Below are 23,762 nucleotides of genomic sequence, written 5' to 3'. Positions count from 1 at the left end.
TTCTTGTCACAAACATTTCCACTTTAATTTATAACCCCATAAATCAGTGGTTCTCAAACTTTAATGAGGATCCCCTTCAGCTTGAAAAATTTCCTGCTTAGTAAAATTGTTTGTGTTGTCAATTCCTTCAGCTTTTACACACAAAAAATTTCTGACACTATTAAAGGATCCCCTGTAGTAACTTTTTTTTTTTCAAACTGTGGCCATCCCCTGGGGTTTGCAGCCAACAGTTTGAAAAATGATGTAAATGCTTGATTTGAAATGATATATTAAATAAGAATTTCACAGTAACTGATTCAACTTCAGTATGTATGCAATAAAATGGTATTACCCGTCCATTTCCCCGTTTTTTTGGTTGGTTGAAAAATAGCAAATGAAAGAAAAAAATATTTTTCTGTACTATTTATTTCCAGTTTGTTGCTTCTCCTACAGAGTTGAAATGTTTCATATCATATAATGGTATCTTCTGAATGTTAAACAAATCTGAAAAATGGAAAATAATATATTAAAAAACATAAGGAAAGCATTCCAAAAATTAAAATACTAATAATGTGTGTTAAAAAATAGTAGCAAATTCTCTAAATCTAAGGAATTGGTCTTAATTCTTTTCAGCTGCTGTAAGTTTTTACTTAATTTGCATTATTTTGATTTATTTGTGACCTAGTATTTCATCTTAGTTTTTTATCTCACTAATCACATAGCTGAATTTATTACTTAAATGGCAAGTATTTCAGATGATATATTTGTTTGAATTAACAGTTGTTGATGGCAGTGATTTTTAGGACTAAAATGAATCATCACAGTTACAATTCTTTTTGGAATTACAAATAGTATACAGTGGTACCTTGGATTGCGAGTAACTTGGTCTGTGAGTGTTTTTCAAGACGAGCAAAAATTTTTAATAAATTTTAACTTGATAAACGAGCGAGGTCTTGCAATACCAGTACAGTCAGTCCTCGTATAACACGTGTTTAAACTACACGAATTCGATCATACACGATTTATAAATACGGAACGATATCTTATATAACATGAACCGAATTCGCTTATGCACGATTTGCCTTTGTGTTTACAAGAAATGGCAGTCGAACGCAGAATCACCCCAACAGAACGAACACGATAGGAATGAAGAGAAGATTCTGAAAATGTATTTGTTTTTTATATCAGTGAAAGGGAAACACATTTCACCATAACAACGTAAAAACCAACACAATTCCAGCTATCAGTATAATCGCAAATGCAATTAGATCGAGTTTACTACCAGTTTATAACAGATTCCACTAGCAGGAACGCAACTGGAAATTGTTTTTATTGTTTTATGGTAGTAACCCCTAGAAATGTGCTTTAGTAAAATGTGAGGTGTTAATAGTGTATTTCTGCCTTTACGGTGTTGTTTATTCAGTTGCTACACGCGCGCAGCTTTGTTTATGTGTATCAAGCGTGCCTCCTCATTTTGTAATAGTGCGAGTGATGAATCTGTTTAATGACAATGCAATGTCATATTTCCATGAAATCCTCAAAAGGAGGCAAAGGCAAGTGTCATTGGATAGGGTCTTTTCTTTTTGTTAAAGTCACAAAAAGAAAACGTCAACAGATAGCAGTTATTCTGTTAGTGACAGTGAAAGTTGTCCTACCCAATAATTAATAAATTTGATTGCTTTATGTATATTAAATTTAAATATTAAAAGGTATGTATTTTGTATTAATCATTTTTACAGTATATGAATATTTTTGAGTTTTGGAACAAATCATCTGGGTTTCCATTATTTCTTATGGGGAAATTCGCTTTGATATATGAGTGCTTTGGATTACAAGCACGTTTCCGGAACGAATTATGCTCGCAAACCAAGGTACCACTGTTAACTGAATATAACAGTACTGTAAATTAAATTATAATCCTAATATAGGTGAGATTTTTTTATAGCTCAATATTTAAGAGTTACAGCTTAATTCATAATGCCTTTGTTATTAGTAACTTTGGAAGGAAATATGTAAATCAAAAGTAAGAATTCTCTAGTAGAACTTTATTTAGTGCCCTATACAGTATAATTCATACATGTACATACACAAGGAAATTAACCCATTAATGCCTATGAAAAAACTACCTATCAAAACTCATTTTACTCAATATTAGAGTGAGATAAGTCAAGGAAACAAATAATACCAAAATTTCAAAGAACATTTTATGTCATTTTCGGAATAACATTTCATCGTGCACAGCGCTGTGGGCGGAGAAAGGTGGTGAATGAATGTGGCCATCAAATGTCTGTCTTGCATTATTTCAGCCAACCAGAGAGCAACAGTGGCACAAATCACTGCCGACTTCAAGGGAGGTGCCAAAAACATCTCCACCAAGACCATCAGGCGATCATTAGCCGCGATAGGTTATGGGAGCTGGCGACCCACCAGATTCCCATTGTTAACACCATGCCACAACTAGGCGAAAGAACATCGGCACTGGACCTTGGATACTGGTCTCCTACTCTGATGAATCCTGTTTCCAGTTATTTCGAGGGGATGGGAGGGTGCGTATCTGGCAAAAACTGCATCCATGACATCAACAAGGAACCGTTGAGGTAGTTGGACAGTCGGTAATGGTCTGGGGCATGTTCAATTGGCACACGTTGGGACTTCTGGTGCATCTAGACACGTCTCTGAATGGTCCAGCTTATGCATCCATCCTTGCACACCATCTGCATCCCTTCATGGTCACCATGCAGCCACAGGAAAGACGCTTCCAGCAAGACAATGTGCTTCCCACAGAACCACGGTGACTAGAACATGGTTGGAAGAGCATTGGCCAGTTTTAACCACTGTGGAATAGCCTCTCCATTCACTGGACATGAACCCTGTGGAGCATCTTTCGGATGCTGTGGAAAGGCCTGTTTGAAGTTTGGATTTCCACCCAGGAATGCAATGGAATTATGGACAGTGGCGCAGCAAGCATGGATGGAAATACCTGTGGAATGCTTTTGTGCACTAGCAGACTCAATGCCTTGCTGTGTGACTGAGTGGACAGAAATCATGGGATACCATGATTTCTGTCCACTCAGTGTATATTAGTTACAGGAAATTTCAAAATTACACATGCACATTTCTGCATGTAATAAAAAAATATATGTATACATAACACACATAGGTCACTATATTATGTTAGTCACTTCCATTTTGAATCCTTAAGTGTTAAAACCATTAATCATAAAATCTTAAAATTATGCATACAAACATACACCGATGAGCCAAAACATTATGACCACCTACCTAATATGATGTTGGTCCTCCACATGCAGCCAAAACAGCGGATACCTGGCAAGGCATGGACACTACAAGATTTCAAAATGTGTCTTGTGGTATCTGGTACCAACACGGAACCAGCAGATCTTTTAACTCCTGTAAGGTCCGTGGTTGAGATGGCGCATATCGGAGTTGCTGTTCCAACACAAACCACAGATGATTGATGTCTGGGAAATTTGGAGGCCAAGGCAAAACCTGGAAGTCTTCCTCATGTTCCACAAACCAGTCCCAAACAATCCGGGCAGTGTGGCATGGTGCATTATCCTGCTAAAAAACGGCACTGGCAGAGAAGAAGACCATTGCCATGAAAGGGCGTACCTGGTCAGCAATGATGGTTAGGTAGGTGGTAGATGTCAAAGTGACTGGCACATAGATGACTGGACTCTGGGTATCCCAGCAGAACATCACCCAAAGGATGACACTGCTGCCACCGACTTGTTTTTGTCCCACGGTGCATCCAGATGGCATTACTTCCCCAAGTAAATGACCCGACCGTCAACATGGTGCAACAGGAAATGTGTTTCATCGGACCAGATGACCTTCTTCCAATCACTCAAGGTCCAGTTTCAATGCTTGCGTGCCCATTGTAGGCACTGTTGCCAGTGAACTGTGATTAGCGTGGGCACTCGGAGCAGGCTACGCAGCTCCATTTTCAGCAGGGTTCGATGTACTGAGTTCTGACACAGTACTCCCATCACCAGCATTCCAGTTACCAGCTGGTTGCACCACAGTTGCCCTTCTTTTGGCGCATACTATCCAGGAGAGCCTTTGCTCAGCTCGAGTATTGATGAGCCATGGTCATCCAACAACCTCACCGGCAGTTTGTGGGTTTTTCCTCCTCGAATCACTTTTGGTAGGTACTAACCAAGGCTGACCATGAGCACTCCACCAGCCGTGCTGTTTCGGATATGCTCTGGCCATTGCAATTTGTCAAACTTGATTAAGTCCCTTGCCTTTCCCATCTGAAGAACAAAAGTAACACTGATTAACAGAACTCAGTATCAGGTGTTTTTTTATACTGTGTCCCGACCTGTGCAAACACCGTGACCTGCAGTTGCATCGATTTTCATAACGACTCGCTGGTCATAACGTTTTGGCTCATCGGTATATTTCTGCTTATATATTATGTATCAAAATTAAATTTTAAAAAAATACAAACACATACTTTTATAATTTTTTTTAGGGAAGCACTCTGTGAAGTGCTACACAACTAAACAAGATGCAAGAATAGTTACGTGGCACCCCACAATGCATTTACACTTGCTATACAAAAGGTGTAAAATTTTACAGCTTTGTAAAGTTTTACTAACCTAAAATTACATTAGTAAAACTGCCTCTATAGTTAGGAAGGCAGAGAAAATTTTGGTCATTAACCTTAAATCAATTTTGGTGGAAAGGTTATTGTTGCATGGCTCCTGTGCATGGTCCAGTGAAACCAGTTCCAGGTTAGTTTGCTTATATATAATTTTATTTAATTTTTAGATTCACACTATTTATTATTCACATCAGAGCCAGAACTAGGGTGGGGCAAGCAGGACACCAGCCCCAGCATTTTAAGTGCACATCCGACCAGTTATATATTTTAAAAATTGATTCAATTTTGATTTAATTACAGTCGGACCTGTGTTTAACAAACTTCTTTATAGTGATTTTTTGAATTCCTTTTGGTAAGTGCATTTATTTCTGTAGAATGAAGAAAATTGCCATATAAAGAATGGATTACAAGAGACTTAACTTTGTATGCTTTGTTTCCATCTCTGGCCTTTAGGTAATTTAAGCAATTAGAAAACGCAAATTAAGGGTTAAAGGGATTACCGTTCCAAAATGTAAGTGGAACGTAAGACTTATGCAGCCACCTACCCACATACTGAGAAGTCATGCTACTCAACTGCTTTCTATAGCCAGTCAAAAGATTAAGGTGTATTCCCGACATGGATAACAGCTTCTGGTCAACTTGTGTTCTTTGTTTAAAATAAAAATTTTATTAAAAGAAATATCTTTGTATTATCTTTAGAAATATCATTATTATCTTTGTACGTGCTACTTATGATTCCTGAAAAAAAAATTATAAATTTGGGATTTATAATCACTTAAAAAATAAGAAAAAAAAATATCAGGCGGGGACAGTGTTTTTCTTTCGAAAATAACAGAGAAACTCCAATTAAAAACCTCTACAAAGTATGGCTCGTTTTGTGACATCACACCTCTGAGCTTTTTGGTTTGGCCTCCAGTGCTAACCACTGGAGGGCAAACAATTTTTCAAATATCTGTTGATATTTCAACAATCGTGTTTTATCAATTCTGCAACCCCTTTAAAACTTCTCCAATTCGTTCATGAGTATTGTGTAATAGAATCTTATCTAAATATAGAAATAGTGCTATGAATTTTTCTTACCCTGCCTGTAACCTTCTTGTGAAAGATCCTTCAAAGCGAGAAAAATTCAATTAAAATAATACACCTTCATTACATATTTTTAGTTTATGTTATAATATTAAAAGTACTATATTTCAAATTATTTTGTTTCTATGATTTTATACTAGATATATAAACAAACTATCTGGTTTTCTAATTTCTTTGTAGTTATATTTTTGTTGTTATATTCATTGTATTATTTAAATTATTTTATTAATAAAGATATGCAAATCATAGACTGCTGCAATAGTAATTTTTATAAATTCATAAAGTTTGCAGAGGTATAGCAAGGGGGTTAATTTTCCACCGGCGCCGAGCTTCAGGGGTGCAAACTGAAGGATTATCCATCACAATCAGGGATGCCAGGAAAATGTGTTGTCCCCGGGCGTCGATGACTCTAGTTACACTACTGAAAGATTGACTACCTGCATATAATAGGGGCATATTTATAACACTTTTACCCCAGGTGTAGGATTGCCTAGTTCTGGTTCTGATTCACATATTATTTAGTGGTTCCTGACTGGAGATCCAGACACAAAGTTGAACTGCTAAGTGTCCATGGCCTCTCAGTTTCGAACCACTGTACTAAGTACTGTATTTCAATTCCATTTTAATGAATACTTAGTGCATCCTCTTCAGAGGAAGCTGAACTGCATTTTTGCTAGGTGATAAACTTCAGATATTAAGAAAACATAATATGTTAGATTTTTAAAGCAAGGTTGTTAGTTGATGTGCATAGTTCTACCATTCCCAGTAATTGGATTTGCATCTTGCAAACAGAGCCAGGTTGTTTAGGGCCATTTGCCAAATACAGTAATGCAATTTTTAATCACCTCTTACTACATTATTCCATAACTCACTCCAATTCAAGTAATGTTTTTAATGAAAAACCTATCAACAGCTTTCCCACCTGTAACATTTATAACATTTTATTGGCCCCCTCCTTGAATTGAATAATTTGTGAATGTTCCTTTAGGATAATCAAAAACACCAGTGGGGGAGCATGGACCATACATTAAAAACCTCTTTGTAGATCTTTAGTAAAGTAGGAGAAAGAAGAATTTGCACAGGAATAATTAAAAGTTACTTACCTAATAAATAGACAATGAAATTAACAACATAAAAATATAAGATACAGTGAGCCAGCTATATATTTGTTATCAGTGCAAAAGTAATTTTTTACACTACTGAAAGATTACCGCCCCCCCCCCCAAACTAACAAAGAAGACCAACAAAGTGGCATCATAACATGTGGGTCCCCCAATAACTGTACATAAATTCTGATCAGTTAAACTTTTACAATGCAATGAAGCATTCACTTATTTCGACTACTGAGCACTTGAACCATGTCTTTCAACTGTCACATAAGAAACATCAGCATATCATGTCCATATTTGCAGGGGAAAAAAACTAATTAAAACTGCTTTAAAATGTCTGTAAAAGTGTTGGCTTGGCTGCAATCCACTAACAAGCAAACCCTCCCCTGCATCTTAGAATACATGTGAAACCTATACAAGTATGCTGCCAATCAATGAGCTTGCAAAATCAAAAAGAGAACAATCGCACAACTAATTGTTCTAAATAACAGGCTCCTATCGTGGTCTACACAGTCTCAAATACAAGATAGTTAATCTTCTCAATAAAAAGATCTTCTGTTCAAATATTTTAAGTTGTACACTGATTTTTTATTTGCACATTTTTCTGTTATCTGTGCATTATACAAATTGAAAATCAATACTATACTTCAATGAAAATAGCTTACTTACATCTACATAATTCAAGAAACCTTAGCTGAACTAAATGGAATTCCTCATTTCTTCAGCAGCTGATGTCTCAAAATCAGAAAGGGAATAGAAAATCCAGAGCCAAAAAATGCTATAAAATATGCTGTCAATTTGAAGCGGTTGTCTATTGAGAATGGAAGATTCTAAAGAAAAATAAGTAAACAATTCATTAAGTGAAAAAACATGACAAGTTACATTATTTTGATAAACAAAATATTTTTACAAATCATTTAAAAATGATTAGTATGGATAATACAAACTACTATTGCTCAGAACTGAAGCTCTCAACATGTACAAAGCCTTTAACTGTTCTATAGTACTGTGAAACAAGTATTCAAACAAATAAAAATCTGGCAACTGTTCAAAAAATGTTCTGTCCACATAAGATATATTATAGACAAATGCTCTGTATATGAATTACACTAGTTTTACAATTTGCATCAGTTCAGTTTGCCCTGTTTTGAAACTGCATTTTTAAAACTGAGTGGTGTTGCTTTTTTTCTGGAAATCCCCAATTTTTCTGCCAAGTGTGCATGCCGTAGTAAGGGAGAAAAAACATTACTGTGATGCTGTGAAAATTAAGGAAAAAATGCAATGGAGAATACAGACTGCTTCTTAACAGAAGCAGTCTTGCACTCTGTGGTGCCTTATGCTAAGGATTCCACTGCTGTTCCCAAAGAACAACTTTTAAGTGAAAAACGCATATCTCAAACAACTCAGTTAGTTGGAGAGGCTCTGGTAATAATTTCTGAAGCTGATCAAGACAAAACAAAGTTCCAAGACAGCATGGGCTGACGACAAACTGCTACAAACAAATTTTTATGTGGAGCAGAAAAAGGCAGTCTACGATGTTTTTTGTTTATGCTTGTTCAGTTGATAGTTGTTCATTTTTCTTTGAAATAATATGTTTATTTTCATTTAGTAATTTGTATTATTTACTTTCTTCAACTCAATAAATGTCAGAGAGCAGTTGTTTTTATGACATGTTTCTATATTATTAAAAGAACTAGTCTGGTATTTTCGACTTTTAATGTGAAAAATGGTATGCTTGATGTGTGTTGTCATTTCACTTGGAGTCTTGGGATACTGTTTTCTACAACAGCATTTCCTAGTTATGATAACATTAAGTATCCCACCAGCCGACTGGGCTAGCCAGGTGGATAAAGTGCCTGCCTGGCAACCCAAAGGTCGCGGGTTCGAATCCTGCCTTGGGCTTGGATCAGAGTAAAATGCAAAAACTTTGGGAGGTGCATTATGGCCACAGAAGCCAATGCACCAACAACTAACAAAAAAAAAAAGTGTCCCACCAAAAGACGTGTCTTCTGGGACCACCTAATTTCTTAACCAACGGCAGTTGTGTGGTGGTCATTTTGACTTTTATTTAAAGCACTAGAACTATTCTGTTCACTCTGGTAACTCTCGGTACTTTCCAAGGTAAGTTTTTCACCACAATTTCTCTACAAAAAATTTGAGAAATTAATTGAATAGGGTCAAAATGACTTCCCAAAGTGATATCTTTATGATTTAATATGAACATTTTGTAAGGCAGAATGCACAAGGATCTACACTATTCAAAATGACATTTTAATGACTTTTGGTAGCTTGTCAGCACATATCAATATCCTCCTGCACCAAAAAATGCAATTAAAAGGTCACTTAACTGATATATCTTTATGAAGAAAAAAAAAAGTTTAAAAACTTTTTTTTTTTTTAGGAATGCACTAAGTTCAGCTTATTCATTCATAGCCTGCATAACGAAAAATATTCTGTCTTAGAGGACACTATTAGATGTTTAAAAGAAGTAAAATTTTTGCATTTTAACTGTGAAATTCATTCTAAATAGGAATATATTTTAATACATGGCAAATATTTCATTAAGGAGCTGAAGATTCCTATCAGATTATAGGAATCAGAAGATTTCTATAATTATGAAATTAATAAATAACCTGATTAAAATAATAAATTTCTTCTGCAACAGTACGATAACAGAACTTAGTTTCAAAAGTAAGCATGCAATGGGACAGACCTTGGGTTAAAACAGTTGTAAGGAACATTTCAATAACAAAAATTTGTTAAAAAAAATTACCAAAAATGTAGTTTTACAAAGACAAGAGTCCTTATGCCATTCCACTGTAGGAAGCAACAATTGTTACTGGTGTTACAGTAGAAACAGACTAGCAAACCAACTATTGCACTGAAAAAGACAGTACTAAACTAAATACAGTGCACGGAATGAACCTGCTTACAGTGACAGGGATCATGTGAAAGAAGGTGTTAAAACATAAGATGTTTATTAACTGTCTTAACTGTTTATTTACTTGTCTCCAAAGATGATACAAATTTCAGTAAGTTATCCTCCTTGATCCATGGAGTGTGGAAAAACAGTGTCAAGTTCTCATTATCAACACTAATTTTGTCACTTTTTTTATTTTATCAGATGTAGCTAAAATTAGAACAGTTTTTTTTTTCTATTTTCTCAATTCATTGGTTTCTTCTTTAGACATCATAACGAATGGATGGGCAGATTTCACATAAGATACAATACTTCACGACTATAAACTAAATACAGTAAATGAAAAATATAAGAATTTAATTTTTATGACTAGGAGAAGCTTATAATTTATTATTGAATTGCTAGATAACATAGCTTTTATTGTATATAAGAAAAACAATTTGCAAATATAAGCAGTTTCACACATTTTAAATTCATTATAAAGCAAATGGAAGTAGATATTTCATGTTGTGCATGTGGGGTTATGGTTTTTTTTTTTTTTTTTTTTTTACGGTTAGCAATACTGCAGGTTTTACAAAAAAATATTATAGTACAGCATAACTATTTACAGTTCTTTTTCACCAATAATTTTGTCTGATCAGGCACAAGACATAATGGTCATGTAATATATGTTTCCTTACAATATTTGCTATGAATAATTGCAAGATTTATGAAATAATGACTTCTTTCAAAATTGTTGAGACTAGCCAGAAATAACTATTATAACCATGTTATTCTCCACTGTCAGAGAAGGTAAACATTGTATTGTTTTGAAAACAAATATACAGAACTTTAAGGCACCCAAGATCTTAGCAAGCTACTCAGACTATTGCTATGCAATTACTGGATGTGAAATACAAATTTTAGCCCCTGCACTTAGAATGATGTTAGAGGATAGAGTAGAAACCCTGCATAGCTTAGCAGTTGCATTTGTTACTTTTGAAATTGTAAATATATAGTCAGATGACACCATATTCAAACAATATATGCATGAAATTGCCATAAGTGTAAATTGCACTATTGAAAATGCATACATTTCCTTTAGGTAAAATGCTAATCAACCAGGAATTACTATGTGGATTGGCCTTTCCTCACATGAAATAATTAGACCTCACAGTTTCAATAGTGCTTAGAGAGCAAACATTTTTTTTTTTTTACTTTTTTTTTCTTTTGCCAGTCTACAAGGCCTGTGGCTTCCTTGCAATATATGACATATACTATTACTACTATAACTTACATTAAAAGGTAATGAATAATGCAAATAATAAACATGTTTCTAGACATACTTCAGCAGGGTGGTACACTGCCATCCCTTCACACTAACATCCATGTCTACTCATCTATGAGAGCTTCAGACGTACGGTAAATGCCCTCGAAGAAATTAATATGAGGGGTTCATCAAGCTCTCAGCTGCCCAGCTCAATGACAGAGCTCACTCCTGTGCATCGGGCAAAACAGAGGCAATCTCCAAGGCAGAATGCACTGGCCCCAAAGGAACTAGTTATTGTTGGTGACTATTGTCAGGGAGACGGGGAATACACTATGCAAGAAGGATAGGTGGAACAGGACCAGAATATGTCTGCCAGGGGTAAGTTGATGACGTAGAGCAGGTATCTTTCAAGGACACAAAAGGTGATGTTGTTGTACATGTTGGAACTAATGACATTAAGAGTAAGAGATCTGCAGATTTAACCAAATACAAGTCAATGTTGAAAAAAAGTCACGAGTTAAGGTTGAATGTGAAAGTGCCTACAATTCTGCTCAGACACGATAGGAGGGAGTATATGATGAGAACCTTGTGGATCAATTTGGCCCTGGAGAGACTGTGCAAGACTCAAGGGGTATCATTTTTTTCAGCCTGGTCTGTGCTTGTTGACAGGAGAGACTGCTTCTACAGGGATGGGGTACACTTAAATAGAAAGGGTGCAAGAATATTTGCTGACGCTATCAAGGCAGTGTTAGGTGGGTTGGAAAACTGCTAGCTTGGTGGGGTTACACAGACTAAAAGATTAACAGTGGCTGCAGGCAGAGGCAAAAGTGATTCTTGCACTTTTTTTATTAGAATGAGCAGCTGCCTGGAAAGGAAGGTAATAGAGATTTCCAGGACTGCTGGGACTAATAGGAGAAAAAGTAAATACAAGGGCTGTGTTAGGGTAACTAAGAATAGGAACAGCTGCACGTATACTTGCATGTGCACCAATGCTAGGAGTATAACTAATAAATTTTATGAGCTTGAAGTGCTAGTCAAGACATCAAAGGCAGATATTGTTGGGATATTAGAGATGTGGTGTCACACAGATATAAGCAGTACAGAATTGGAATTTGGGGAATACAATGTGTACAGGAAGGAAGGAGGGGTTATGCTGTTAGTTAAGAAACACAAAATCTAAAGGAAATGCATCCAATTGATGTTGGTGGACAATGCAGTGTTGAGTCTGTTTGGTGTGAAATAAGCATTGGGAAAGGAAAAATGAGTGTGTGATAGGTCTAATGAATCTGAGTATAATGACCAATTGAGTAGAGAAATAGAGTGGGCCAGTAAATCAGAATGTCTTATAATGGGGGATTTTAACTTTCCAGATATTGACTGGAACTTGTGGACTGGTCACTCGCACACTACCAACACTTTTCTGGATTTATTGATTGACTGTTTTCTACAGCAATATGTTCTAGAGGCAACCAGAGGGAGTAATACTCTTGATCTGATTATCAGCAGTAATTATTCATGCATTAAGAATTTGCAGATAAAGGAACCACTGGATGACAGTCATCACAATGTACTGATGTGGGTATTACGTAAAGATCTAACCACCATTAAGGCTAAATGGAAGGGCTTTTGCTTTCGTAAAGGTGTGCAAGAAAGCAAACGTAGCTTATGAAGAATCAGCCAAAAAAAAAAAAAAATTTCACACAACCATTCCCTCTAAATATTTGTCCAGTTCCTCCTTAAATTTATTTAACCTATCAACTTCCACAACGACAGATGGAAGTTTGTTCCAGCAATTAACTACCCGCTGGCTAAAGGCAAATTTCCGCACATCTATTCTACATCTGTCTTTCCTTAATTTGAATTTATGCCCCCTTAGGTTCGTAATCTGAGCAAGTGGAAGAATCCCATCAGGATTCAGCATGCTCAACCCATTCAAGGCCTTATAGACCTCAATCAGATCACCACGCAAGTGCCTAGTCTCCAGCCACTGCAATTTGCAGAACTTAAGCCTCTCTTGGTAAGAGGATCCCTTCATTCCCCTCACCAATCTTGTTGCCTTTCTCTGTACATGCTCAAGCAAATCTACATCCTTCCAAAAATGAGGCCTCCAGACCTGTATGCAGTACTCAAGTTGTAGCCTGACTGCCTTATACAGAGGGACAATCACCTCCTTTTCCCTGCTAGCAAAATTTCTATATATCATTGACAAAACCCCATGATCTGCCCTGGCAGCATTGCCCAGAAAACTTCATATCTGACTGCACAATTACTCCCAGGTCTTTTTCATTCTCTACCACCCTAAGTGTAGTACCACACAGTTGGTACATTTCTCTCGGGTTACTTCTACCCATATGCAGTACTTTGCTGCATTTGTCAAGGTTAAACTTCAGTTGCCACTTCTCAGCACATCTGCCCAAATTTTCTAGATTCTGTTGCAGTAGCACACTGCCATTACTGTCATTAACAACCCTGCCAACCTTTGTATCATCTGCAAACTTTGACACTAAGCCTGATATACCTTCATCAATATCATTGATAAATATACAAAACAACAGTGGACCAAACACCAAACCCTGTGGGACTCCACTAATAACATTAGTCGACGAAAAGCATCACCCATTGATTACTACCCTCTGTCTTCTCCCACTCAATCATCCTTTTATCCATTGTAGCAACTTACCCTTAATACCATTCTGCTCCAATTTGTACAATAATCTTCCATGTGCAACAGTTTCAAAAGCTTTCTTGAAATCCAAATACAGTGAAACTTCCCTTTAACGGACAGCCATGGGGAACGAAAATGTATCCGTTAGAGAGAAGTGTCCGCTAACAAGAAGTCTGAGGGAGAAAAAAAAAAAAAAAAAAGAAAGAAAGAAAAATCGTTAAACGTTTAATGTTAAATTGAAATATATACAGATTTTGAACAATATTTTTGTAAATAATATACAATTACATACACAAGAGATAAAGAAAAATCGTTAAACGTTTAATGATTTTTCGTAAAATTAAATTAAATTATATACAGATTTTGCACAATATTTTTGTAAATACTGTAATATACATACAATGGTGCTATGCATATTATGACTTTATCTTAAGAAAAATGTATACAGTAATCACTTATTTTCTTCTGCACCTTCTTCCGGCTGATAATTTTGTTTTCAACATTTGTTTGGAGTGAAGAAACCATCGAAAGTCCTTCAGTATCCTTTTCAGCAGCGAAAAACATTTTTAAATGATTGATTTGTATGAGCGCTTCTTCTATTTTCATCGGTGGTTCGTCGTTAATATGTTCTTCGACAGAATGACCTCCTTCCATTTCTTCATCCTCATGAGGAACTTCTTGAAAAATATCGATGATAATGTCGTTGATATTTAGAGCACCATCTTCTGTAGTGAGGTTCAAGTCTATATATTTGTAGCCAGGGTCACTTGTAGCTGAAGTATCGTACATTATCAATAGATGTTGAAGTTCTTGTTCTTCTTGGTGCTCCAACATTTCTGTTCACAACTTCAATTTTTGCGTTTGAGAAGCCAGACTTTACAAAACAGTTCAAGACAGTTTGTTTTCTAATTGCGTTTACTGAAGAGGAAATCCATTGAATCACATCTAGGATGCTGATTTTCTTTGCAAGGTCACTCGCACATGTTATATCGTTCATGTTTGCAATGAGATGTCTTAAAACACGTTTTCTGTAGTGAAGTTTAAATTTTTTTATTATCCCTTGATCCAAGGGCTGACACTCTGCAGATGTGTTTGGTGGCAGAAAAATGATTTGAATGTTGGCCAATTCAATGTGCGGGTGACATCCAGCATTATCCATGAAAAGGATAATTTTTCTGTTTTGACGAATCATGTTTTGGTTAAATTGACATCCATTCGCTCATGATATCTCGTGTCATCCATGCTTTTTTATTAGACTTCCAGTCAACATTCAAAAGATTCAACTTTATGCCCTTGAAACAACAAGGATTTTGTGGGTTTCCTATAACAAGAGGTTGTTCAAAGTCTCCCAGCATATTTGTACACAATAGTACAGTCAAGCGTTCCTGAGAAATTTTTCCACCCTGGCACTTTTTGTTTTTAAGACTCATTGTTTTTTCAGGAAGAACTTTAAAGAAACAACCCTGTTTCGTCACAGTTGTAAATATCCTTAGCTTCAAAATCACGACATAAATCTTCCAATTTGACGGTCCACTCTGTTACAACCCCAGTATCAACAGATCCACCTTCACCACTTACGGTTTTCCAAGAAATTTTATGCCGAGTTTTGAACTTGTCTAGCCATCCCACAGAAGCTTTGAACTCATTTACTCCCATAGATTTCGCAACCTCCAAAGCTTTTTCCCTAATAATAGGCCCATTAATGGGAATTTTTTTAGAACGTGCGCAACAAATTTGAAGTCCAACAGTTGTCGGGAATGATTTTTGAACCTGATCATTTCCGTGTTGCCAAAATTGTTTGAGCAGTTCCATTTTTTTTCATTAGGATGTCGCTTACCTGCGTCTTCCCAATTTTGAATTTTGCAGCGAGATTGCGAACATTATTTTTTTGCCGATCATACGCGTTAATGAGTTCGACTTTATCTTTTAAAGTTAAATGTTTACGAGAAGACATTGTGCACTTCACACGACACTGAATAAAACTGAAATTCAAATGACGAAAGGCCGACCATATCCCCCCCCCCTGCACGCACCGAATTCATCAGAAGTTTTACATGTGCCTTAAAATTCTTGAAAAAGGGTTTAGAACCGCGATGTAAACCTTGATAAAATTCAGAGAATCGGAAATAGAAAATAAACACACGATTGAGGCAATACGTGGAAGAAACGTTCCTATAAAAAGGGCCGTGAGCTCGCCCACTGTCCGTTATGGGGAGATCAAATTAAGTGCTAATCTAAACGAAACAGTGCAGATTGCCTGTCCGTTACAGAGAATGTCCGCTAGACAGAAGCTGCAAACACGTTAAAACCAATGGAGGTGAGTTGGGGAATTTGAAAATGTCCGTTGTAGAGAGATGTCCGTTAACGAGAGGTGTCCGTTAGGAGAAGTTTCACTGTATATGATATCAAAATTATTTTTTGCATCCAGTTCCTTTGTAACCACATCATAATATCCTATCAAATTTGTCAGACAAGACTTTCCATTAACAAACCCATGCTGTGTCTGAATTATTGCTGCAGTCTTGTCTAGATGATCCTGCAATGCATCTTTAACCAGTGACTCCATTATTTTACCCAGAATAGAAGTTAAACTAACTGGTCTGTAATTACTCGTGTCAACCTTCAACCCCCCCTTTGTGAATTGGGGATACATTTGCACATCTCCAGTCCGTGGGGACATCCCCTGAGTCCAAGGATATTCTCATAATTTTGGCTAAGGGTTTTCTTACTTCCTTTGTCGCCTCCTTTAATATAACTGGATAGATCCCATGCACCCTAGCTGCCTTTCTAATGTTTAACTTCAACAATTTCTCCTCCACTTTGCTCTCAGTTATTACAAAATCATTACGCACCCTGCTACAAATTGTTAACCTTCTGGCATTTTCAAACCTTAACTCCTCATTTGTAAATGTAGATGCAAAATACTCATTCAGTTTTTTTGCAATCTGAGCAGGATCATCAATAGTCTATAACCATCGATATCAAGTGGACCTATCAGATTCATCCCCTTACTTTTAGAGCTTATATAAGTAAAGAAATCCTTGCTGTTTTTCTTAGTATCCTTTGCCAAAGATTTCTCATAATCTGCCTTCGCCTGCCTAACCTCCTTTGTTACTTCATTACAGATGGCTTATATCTGCCGTAGGCTTCTGTGTCACTTGATAATTTATATGCATCCCATGCATTTTCCTTCTCTGTCATGAGTCTCATTAGTTCATTTGATAACCATTTAGGCCTCAGACATTTTTTAAATTCTATACAGTGGGATCAACTGATGATGTTATCAATGTCAAATTCTAAATGGGAAGCCTTCAGGGACTTAATTTTGGAGGCTGCTAGGCTTTTCATTCCAACTAAGAAATACTGTTCAAGGTTTAGGCCTAAATGGATGTCAGATGAATTAATGAGGCTCGTGGCAGAGAAGAATGTATGGGATGCATATAAAGTATCAGGTGATACTTCTGTTAAGTGACAGAAGCCTATGCCAGGTATAAACTAGTCTGTAATCAAGTCACAAAGGAGGTTAGGCAGGTGAAGGCAGATTACAAGAAATCTTTGGCAAAGGATGCAAAGAAAAACAGAAAAAGAAATCTTTGGCAAAGGATGCAAAGAAAAACAGAAAAGAGTTCTTTACTTATGTAAACTCTAGAAGGAAAGGGATGAATCATATTGGACCACTTAACATAGATGGGTTGACTATTGATGATCATGCTCAGGTAGCTGATAAACTGAATGAGTATTCTGCATCTACATTCACAAATGAGGATTCATTCAATGAGGGGTGTGCCAGAAGTTTATTAAATGCTAACAGGGAGCTAAGTGATTTCATAATAACTGAGAGCAAAGTGAAGGAGAAATTGTTGAAGTTAAACATAAGGAAGGCACCTGGTGTGGACGGGATCTATAAAGTTATATTAAAGGAGGCAGCAAAGGAAGTAAGCAAACCTTTAGCCATAATTATGAGAGCTTCCTTGGATTCAGGGGAGGTCCCCAAGGTCTGGAGGTGTACAAATGTATCACCCATTCACAAAGGGAGTTCACAAAAGGTGACACAACTAACTATAGATCTGTTAGTTTATGTTCCGGCAAAAATAATGGAATCACTGGTTGAAGAAGCATTGCAGGATCATCTAGACAAGACTGCAGTAATAGTTAAGACACAGCATGGGTTTGTTAAAGGGAGGTCTTGTCTGACCAATTTGGTTGGATACTACGATGTGGTCACAAAGGAACTGAATGCCAAAAATAATTTTGACATCATATACTTGGATTTTAGGAAAGATTTTGATACTGTTACACATGGAAGACTGCTGTACAAATTGGAGAGGTATGGCATTAAGGGTAAGTTGCTACAATGGATAGAGGGATGGAGTGGGAGATGACAGAGTGGTAATCAATAAACACTGCTCTTTGTGGACAAAAGTTATTAGTGGAGTTTCCCAGGGTTCGGTGTTGGGGGGCCCATTGTTGTTTTGTATATTTATCAATGATATTGATGAAGGTATATAAGGTTTAATGTCCAAGTTTTCAGATGATACAAAGGTTTGCAGGGTTGTTAACGACAGTAAAGACAGTATGCTACTCCAACTGGATATAGATAATTTAGGAAAATGGGCTGACTGAAAATGGGCAACTGAAGTTTAACATTGACAAATGCAAGGTACTTCATATGGGTAGCAATAACTGAAGAGAAACATACAAACTGTGTGGTACTACACTCAGGGAAGTGGAAATTGAAACAGCCCTGGGGGTAACTGTGCAGTCAAATATGAAGTTCGCTGACCAGTGCAGACAGGCTGCCAGGACAGGTCATGGAGTCTTGTCAATGATATATAGGAATTTTGCTAGCAGGGACAGGGAGGTGATTATCCTGTTATACAAGGCAATGGTCAGGCTAAACTAGAGTACTGTGTACAGGTCTGGAGGCCTCATTTTAGGAACGATGTAGAGTTGCTAGAATGAGCACAAAGAAGGGCAACAAGATTGGTGACGGGAACAAAGGGGTGCTCTTACCAAGAAAGGCTTCAGTTCTGCAAATGGCAGTGTCTGGAGAGTAGGCACCTGCAGGGTGATCTGATTTAGGTGTATAAGGCCTTGAATGGGTTGAGCAAGTTGAATGCTGATGGGATTCTTCCTTTTGCTCAAAGAACCTGAGGGGGCCAGTTTCAAATTGATAAACAATAGTTGTAGAATAGATGTGCGGAAATTTGCCTTTAGCCAGCGGGTAGTTGATTAGTAGAACAAGCATCCATCTTTTGTTGTGAAAGCTAATAGCCTAAATAAATTTAAGGCTGAGCTGGACAGGCATTTGTTTTAAATGCCTGTCCAGCTCAGCCTTAAATTTATTTTATTTAATTTAATTTAATTTATTTATTTTATTTAAATTTATTTTAAATTTATTTATTTAAATCACAGCAATGGGAAAAAAAAAATAGTGGTATATCAGCCTTTGATACAACTGTATTAAAGGCTGATATACCACTGTTTGATACAGTTGTATCAAACAGTAACTCGTTGGGGGGGGAGAAACTTGCCTTCCAAATTTTCAATAACCATTATCCTAAAAATATAAATTATCCTAAAAAAAATAACCATTATCCTAAAAGCAAACTTATGCGGCTGATGCTGCATAAGCTTGCTTTCTTGCATCATATGCCTCTACTAATGCTAACCAGAGAGACAATTTTCAGAATGACTAGGTTACTGGGGAAGCAATCACGAATACTCTCCAAGATTTCCAAATTATACAGCCTGGTTTTTTTTTTATTTTGTTATTAAGAGATATCTCCTAAAGTTACAATTAAAACCTAGAATCTAGATGTGCAGATATTAAAACAGTTATAATAAAATCACCTGTGTGCCGTACGTCAAGCTGACAATAAAAAATCCTGTTCATGTTTGCTGGAGCAAACGAGCATTCGCTTTGAATATCTGCTATTTTATTTCCATATTCACTGTGTAAAAATGTAAACATATTTTTAATTAATAAACTTGTAGAGGTATTCATACACAATTTGAGTTGCCCTGTGTAACAGCAAGAAACAATTTTTTTTTTTTTAAATCACAGCAATGGAAAAAAAAAAAAAAAAAATAGTGGTATATCAGCCTTTGATACAGTTGTACCAAACAGTAACTCGTGGGGGGGGGGGAGAAACTTGCCTTCCAGATTTTCAATAACCATTATCCTAAAAATATTTCTTGACAATGTCTAAGAGCATGAAAAAGGTTGTTTATGCAGAGGTAATGCACTTCAATGATTTCTACTATGCAGGTAGTATGCATCATTTAATTAGCATTAGCAGGGGGCATATGATGCAAGAAAGCAAGCATATATAGCATCAACAAAAAAAAAAAAAAAACACCTTCTTCCCATTTCACCCATCCATTCACTCCAAATGTTTGTTTAGTTCTGCCTTGAACTTATTTAAGTTCAAGGCAGAAGTTTATTCCAACTATCAACCACCCGCTGGCTAAAGGCAAATTTCTGCACATCTATTCTATAATTGTCTTTCCTCAATTTGAAGAATCTTACTGTTATGGGAAGAATTTTACTGTTATGTTACTAATGTTACTGACTAATGTTAAGTAACATTTGTCTTCTCCACTGGTGAAGTGTTACTTATTCAAAGCAGTGCAATACCACGGAAACTAGTTGAAGGTATTCACAATATGAGATATAAATAAATGATGCATGAATACTACCTGGGCAGTACAAATGATGAAAGTGCATTACCCATGCATAAACAACCTTTTTCATCATTATCTTCATAATTTCTCCATAATGGGTCAGGTAAATGTGCCAGATTCTCTTTCTAACTGAACATCAGCCAATATTATCACATAAAATAATTTTTTAAAAAAAGTGGGCACTTTTGGTTGCATACACATTACTACATAATATTCGATAAAGTGAAACAAAAAACATATAGTAGTTAGGCATGTGATGCAAGAAAACAAGCATAAGCTTATGAAGCAGCACCCAAAAAAAAAAAAAATTTCACATATCCATTCCCTCTAAAAGCTTGTCCACTTCCTCCTTGAATTTATTTAAGCTGCATCTATTCTACAACTGTCTTTCTTCAATTGGAATTTATGCCCCCTCAGGTTTGTAATCTGAGCAAGCAGAAGAATCCCATCAAAATTTAGCATATTCAACCCATTCAAGGCCTTATACACCTCAATCAGATCACCTCATAGGTGCCTAGTCTCCAGAAGCTGCAATTTGCAGAACTTAAGCCTCTCTTGGTAAGAGGATCCCTTCATTCCCCTCACCAATCTTGTTGCCCTTCCCTGTACACGCTCAAGTAAATCTACATCCTTCGTAAAATGAGGCCTCCAGAACTGTACGCAGTACTCAAGGTGTGGCCTGACCATTGCCTTATACAGAGGGACAATCACCTCCTTTTCCCTACTAGCAAAATTCCTGTATATCATTGACAAAACCCAATGACCTGCTCTGGCAGCCTGTCTGCATTGCTCAGAAAATTTCATATCTCACTGCACAATTACTCCCAGGTCTTTTTCATTTTCTATCACCCTAAGTGTAGTACCACACAGTTGGTACATTCCTCTGGGGTTACTTCTACCCATATACAGTACTTTTCATTTGTCAATGTTAAACCTCAGTTGCCACTTCTCAGCCCATCTCCCCAAATTTTCTAGATCCCATTGCAGTAACGCACTGCCGTTACTGTCATTAACAACTCTGCCAACCTTTGTATCATCTGCAAACTCTGACATTAAGCCTGATATATCATCATCAATATCACTGATACATATACAAAACAACAGTGGGCCCAACACTGAACCATGGGGACTCCACTAATAACATTAGGCCATGAAGAGCAGGATCCATTGATTACCACTCAACCACTGTTATCCATTGTAACAACTTACCTTTAATACCATATTGCTCCAATTTCTACAGTAATCTTTCATGCACAACAGTGTCAAAAGCTTTCCTGAAATTCAAGCATATGATATCAAAATTATTTTCTGCATCTAGTTCCTTTGTAACCAGATCATAGTACCTAATCAAATTTTCAGACAAGACTTTCGCTTAACAAACTATTTATTACTGCAGTCTTATCTAGATGATCCTGCAATGCATCTTTAACCAATGACTCCAGTATTTTCCCGGAACAGGAGTTAAATTGGTCTGTAATTACCCATATCACCCTTAGATCCCCTTTTGTGAATTGGGGATATTCACAAAATTGGCATCTGTACATCTCCAATCTGTGGGAAATCCCCTAAGTCCAAGGATGATATCATAAATAATAATAGCCAAGGGTTTGCTTACTTACAAAGTACTGCGTATGGTAGAAGTAACCTCAGAGAAACGTACCAACTGTGTGGTACTACACTTAAGGTGGTAGAAAATGAAAAAGACCTGGGAGTAATTGTGCAGTCAGATATGAAGTTATCTGAGCAATGCAGACAGGCTGCCAGGGCAAGTCATGGGGTTTTGTCAATGATATATATAGGAATTTTGCAGCAGGCTGAAGGAGGTGATTGTCCCTCTGTATAAGGCAATTGTCACGCTGCGCCTTGAATGCTGCGTACAGGCCCGGAGGCCTCATTTTAGGAAGGATATAGATTTGGTTGAGTGTGTACAGAGAAGGGCAAAAGAAGACTGGTGAGGGGATATGAAAGGATCCTCTTACCAAGGGAGGCTTAAGTCTGCAAATTGCAGTGGCTGAAGACTAAGCACCTGCACGGTGATCTGATTAAGATGTATAAGGCCTTGAATGGGTTTGAGCATGCTGAATTATGATGGGATCCTTTCCACTTGTTCAGATTACGAACCTAAGGGGGCATAAAAGGGGGGGTCAGATGTGCAGAAATTTGCCTTTGGGGCCGGCGGGTGGTTAATTGCTGGAAACAAAACTTCCATCTGTCGTCGTGGAAGTCGATAGGTTAAATAAATTTAAGGAGGAACTGGGCAGGAATTTGGAGGGAATGGTGTGATTTTTTTTTTTTTTTTGGCTGATGCTGCATAAGCCTTCTTGCATCACATGCCACTACTACTACTTCATTTGTCGCCTCCTGGATAGATCCCATCCACCCTAGGTGCCATATTACGCAAAATACACTGAAAAAAATAACAATAAAAAATAAACCAAAAAAAAATAAACCAAACCTCTCCAGGAACGCCTCCATGACCGGATCTACGCACGCTAGATGTAGAAAAGTTTCTAACCAGTACACCTAATCTTCCAACTGCAGACATTTTCGCAACTTATTTAACCTGCTAAACGACCTTATACAATTTCTATTTTGCGATTCAATTATAACTATATAGATGGCGCAATATTGCCTATGCTATGGGATTTAAAAAAAAAAAAATTAGGCAATCGTAATTTCCCTTCACATAGTCAAAAATTGCTGTTGCTAACAAATTAACCATTGATTATAGAATAGTTATGCTATTATTTATTATATATTTATTTATTAATTAAAAATAAATAATACATTTACCTCAGTTATTTCTTGTAAGACGAGGTAACCTGTTATTCATTTTTAATTAATTAATCTATAACGTAAAACACATTGGGCTTGGCTACTCTTACGCTTATTAATTATATACAGTATGTATGTAATTAATAAGTGTAATAATAATGTTGATTTTTTCTTCTCGTAATATGGTTTTGTATTGTTTTTCTTTCCGTTCCGCGACTGGTACCGATACCAGGTGCGTGGAGTGGCTGTTATGTCAAGTTATTATTGCTGGTCACTGAACTCTGTGACTGCCTTACAAGTGCTTAGGATCACCACTTTCTGTAGTTGCTTGTAGGTGTTTTTTGGGAGGCCTATTGCTGCTATGTTCTTAGGTAAACGCTTCGGCACCATGTCAGTGGTTGACAGGCGATCGGAATGGTCTCGTTAATTGCTCCACATACCATATCTCTCCGAACTCCAGGGGCTCACACCTGATGAGTATGGGCTTGGCACACCCAGGGTCCTGAGCGCTGGATATCATCATTCTTCTCTTTGTTGGTGATTCCTCTCTCTCTCTCTCTCTCTCTCTCTCTCTCTCTCTCTTTCTCTCTCTCTTTCTCTCTCTCTTTCTCTCTCAGCTCAGATTAACTCTGGATTTTTTTTTTTTTGGCTCATGCAGCATA

General features: G+C 36.8%; 1 protein-coding gene across 1 annotated transcript; it reads right to left on the bottom strand.

The window, feature by feature from the left end:
* Window positions 1-387: 387 nt before the first annotated feature.
* Window positions 388-22,929, bottom strand: LOC150075199 (cytochrome c oxidase subunit 7C, mitochondrial-like). The gene is made up of 3 exons (XM_090388692.1): window positions 22,781-22,929; window positions 7,474-7,634; window positions 388-483 (listed from the first exon to the last, which is right to left on the bottom strand). Exons 1-2 carry the CDS (start codon window positions 22,868-22,870, stop codon window positions 7,518-7,520), a joined length of 207 nt encoding a protein of 68 aa, XP_090244818.1. The 5' UTR covers window positions 22,871-22,929; the 3' UTR covers window positions 388-483; window positions 7,474-7,517.
* Window positions 22,930-23,762: the final 833 nt, after the last annotated feature.

Source organism: Mastigoproctus giganteus, chromosome 14 (assembly GCF_048544385.1).
Source record: "Mastigoproctus giganteus isolate SK-2022 chromosome 14, ASM4854438v1, whole genome shotgun sequence".
NCBI lineage: Eukaryota > Metazoa > Arthropoda > Arachnida > Uropygi > Thelyphonidae > Mastigoproctus > Mastigoproctus giganteus.
This window is presented reverse-complemented; position numbering and strand designations above follow the sequence as displayed.